The 1,802-nt window shown below is 48.6% G+C and overlaps 1 gene segment (V, D, J or C); it reads left to right on the top strand.

Moving 5' to 3' along the window:
* Positions 1-903: 903 nt before the first annotated feature.
* On the top strand, positions 904-1,559 carry LOC105822103 (the record flags this gene model as incomplete). The annotated part of the segment is given in 2 exon segments: positions 904-1,028; positions 1,133-1,559. Coding segments are annotated over 2 exon segments (473 nt in total), but the record flags the coding sequence as incomplete, so codon positions are not given.
* Between the last annotated feature and the right edge of the window lie 243 nt (positions 1,560-1,802).

Genomic DNA, 1,802 nt, shown 5'->3' with positions numbered 1-1,802 from the left:
AGAACACTCCATCATTAACCACAATGACTGTCTCACGCACACTGCAGCGTGGCTGCACCCACAGTATGTGCTGTGAGTAAAATAAGCAAAAAGCACCTGCTACCTGATTCCACTATTATAAATTCTAGAAAGTGCAAACGGATCTAAAGCACCATGATCTACATTAACAGTTGCCTAGGTAAAGGGAGGGAGAGGGAAGGGGAAAGCAGGAGGAATTTTCAAAGGACAAGTGAAAACTTCAAGGGAAATCGATTTCCTCAACATCACAGACAGGGTGGAGGTGCTGTCAGCATTTTCACTTGCAAACCTTAACTATGTCAAGGCCACTGTGTATCAACTATGCCTCACTAAAGTTAATAGGAACAACTAATAGATGATTTGGTAGGGAAGGAGGGATGGACAAATAGATAATATAAGTGAAACATTAGGTTCATTTATTTGCATTAATCCTGTGTGCCACATTTTTTTATATTTTTAAGAAAAAAAACCAGGCAAGAAATTTGGTTTTTGTTCTTATTATAGAATCGGGGTTCTAGAAAGCACCCTAGACATGTCTGGCTTTGGCCTGCAGTGGGTTCCAAGGATGGCCTCATGGCCCAGACACTGAGACGAATTATTCCCAGATATGTGTTTCTGGACATATCACACAACTTCTAGATGAGTCTAGGGTTGCATTTACATCTGCAAAATACATGCAAACTTGACACCTACAGCACAGGGTTTATGTGTGTCTGTAAATAGATAGGTGAACAGGAATTAACTATTTATCACAGTACAGTTATGCAGTTTTTCTCTGGTCTTTTCCTCCCTGAGGTGTCCCTCCCCAGCACTTGCTATATAGCAGGGGACATGCAAATAGGGCCCTCGCTCCGCTCATGAAAACCAGCCCAGCCCTCACCCTGCAGCTCTGGGAGAGGAGCCCCAGCCCCGGCATTCCCAGGTGTCCCCATTCGGTGATCAGGACTGAACACAGAGACTCACCATGGAGTCTGGGCTGAGCTGGGTTTTCCTTGTTGCTCTGTTACAAGGTAATTCATGGAGAACTAGAGACATTCGGTGTGTCAGTGGATGTGAGTGAGAGAAACAGGGGTGTGTGTGGCAGGTTCTGACCAGGATGTGTCTGTGTTTGCAGGTGTCCAGTGTCAGGTGCAGCTGGTGGAGTCTGGTGGAGGCTTGGTCCAGCCTGGGGGGTCCCTGACACTCTCCTGTGCAGCCTCCGGATTCACCTTCAGCAGCTACTGGATGTACTGGGTCCGCCAGGCTCCAGGGAAGGGGCTGGAGTGGGTCTCAAGCATTAATTATGGTGGTGGTAGCACATACTACGCAGACGGCGTGAAGGGCCGATTCACCATCTCCAGAGACAACAGCAAGAACACTCTGTCTCTGCAAATGAACAGTCTGAGAGCCGAGGACACGGCCGTGTACTACTGTGCGAAAGACACAGTGAGGGGACATCAGTGTGAGCCCACACACAAACCTCCTGCGGGGTCGCGGGTGGCCGCCAGGGGGCGCGCGGTGCACAAGGAGCAGAGTCAGCCCAGGGCAGGTGCAGGTGGAGGGTAAGGGCTGGTTTCCGCTCAGGGTCGTGGCTTCCTCTCCATAAAACGGTTTCCTCTGGGGAACTTCTCTGAATCCACGATTCTGAGCTTCCGTCTGCAGTCTCTGATTTAGATATGTTTGTGGTCATGAGAGAAAATATTCTCACCTGCACAGAAGGCAGAGAGTGGCTTCCAGTCACTTTGTCCTGCCCCCAAATGTACATAAATTATCAGCATTTCTGAATAAGTCCGAAAATTGGTAAC

The sequence above is a fragment of the Propithecus coquereli genome, unplaced genomic scaffold (assembly GCF_000956105.1).
Source record: "Propithecus coquereli isolate 6110/MARCELLA unplaced genomic scaffold, Pcoq_1.0 Scaffold5973, whole genome shotgun sequence".
Taxonomy (NCBI): Eukaryota; Metazoa; Chordata; class Mammalia; order Primates; family Indriidae; genus Propithecus; species Propithecus coquereli.
Note: the sequence above shows the minus strand (reverse complement) of the source record. Positions and strands in the feature narration are given on the sequence as shown.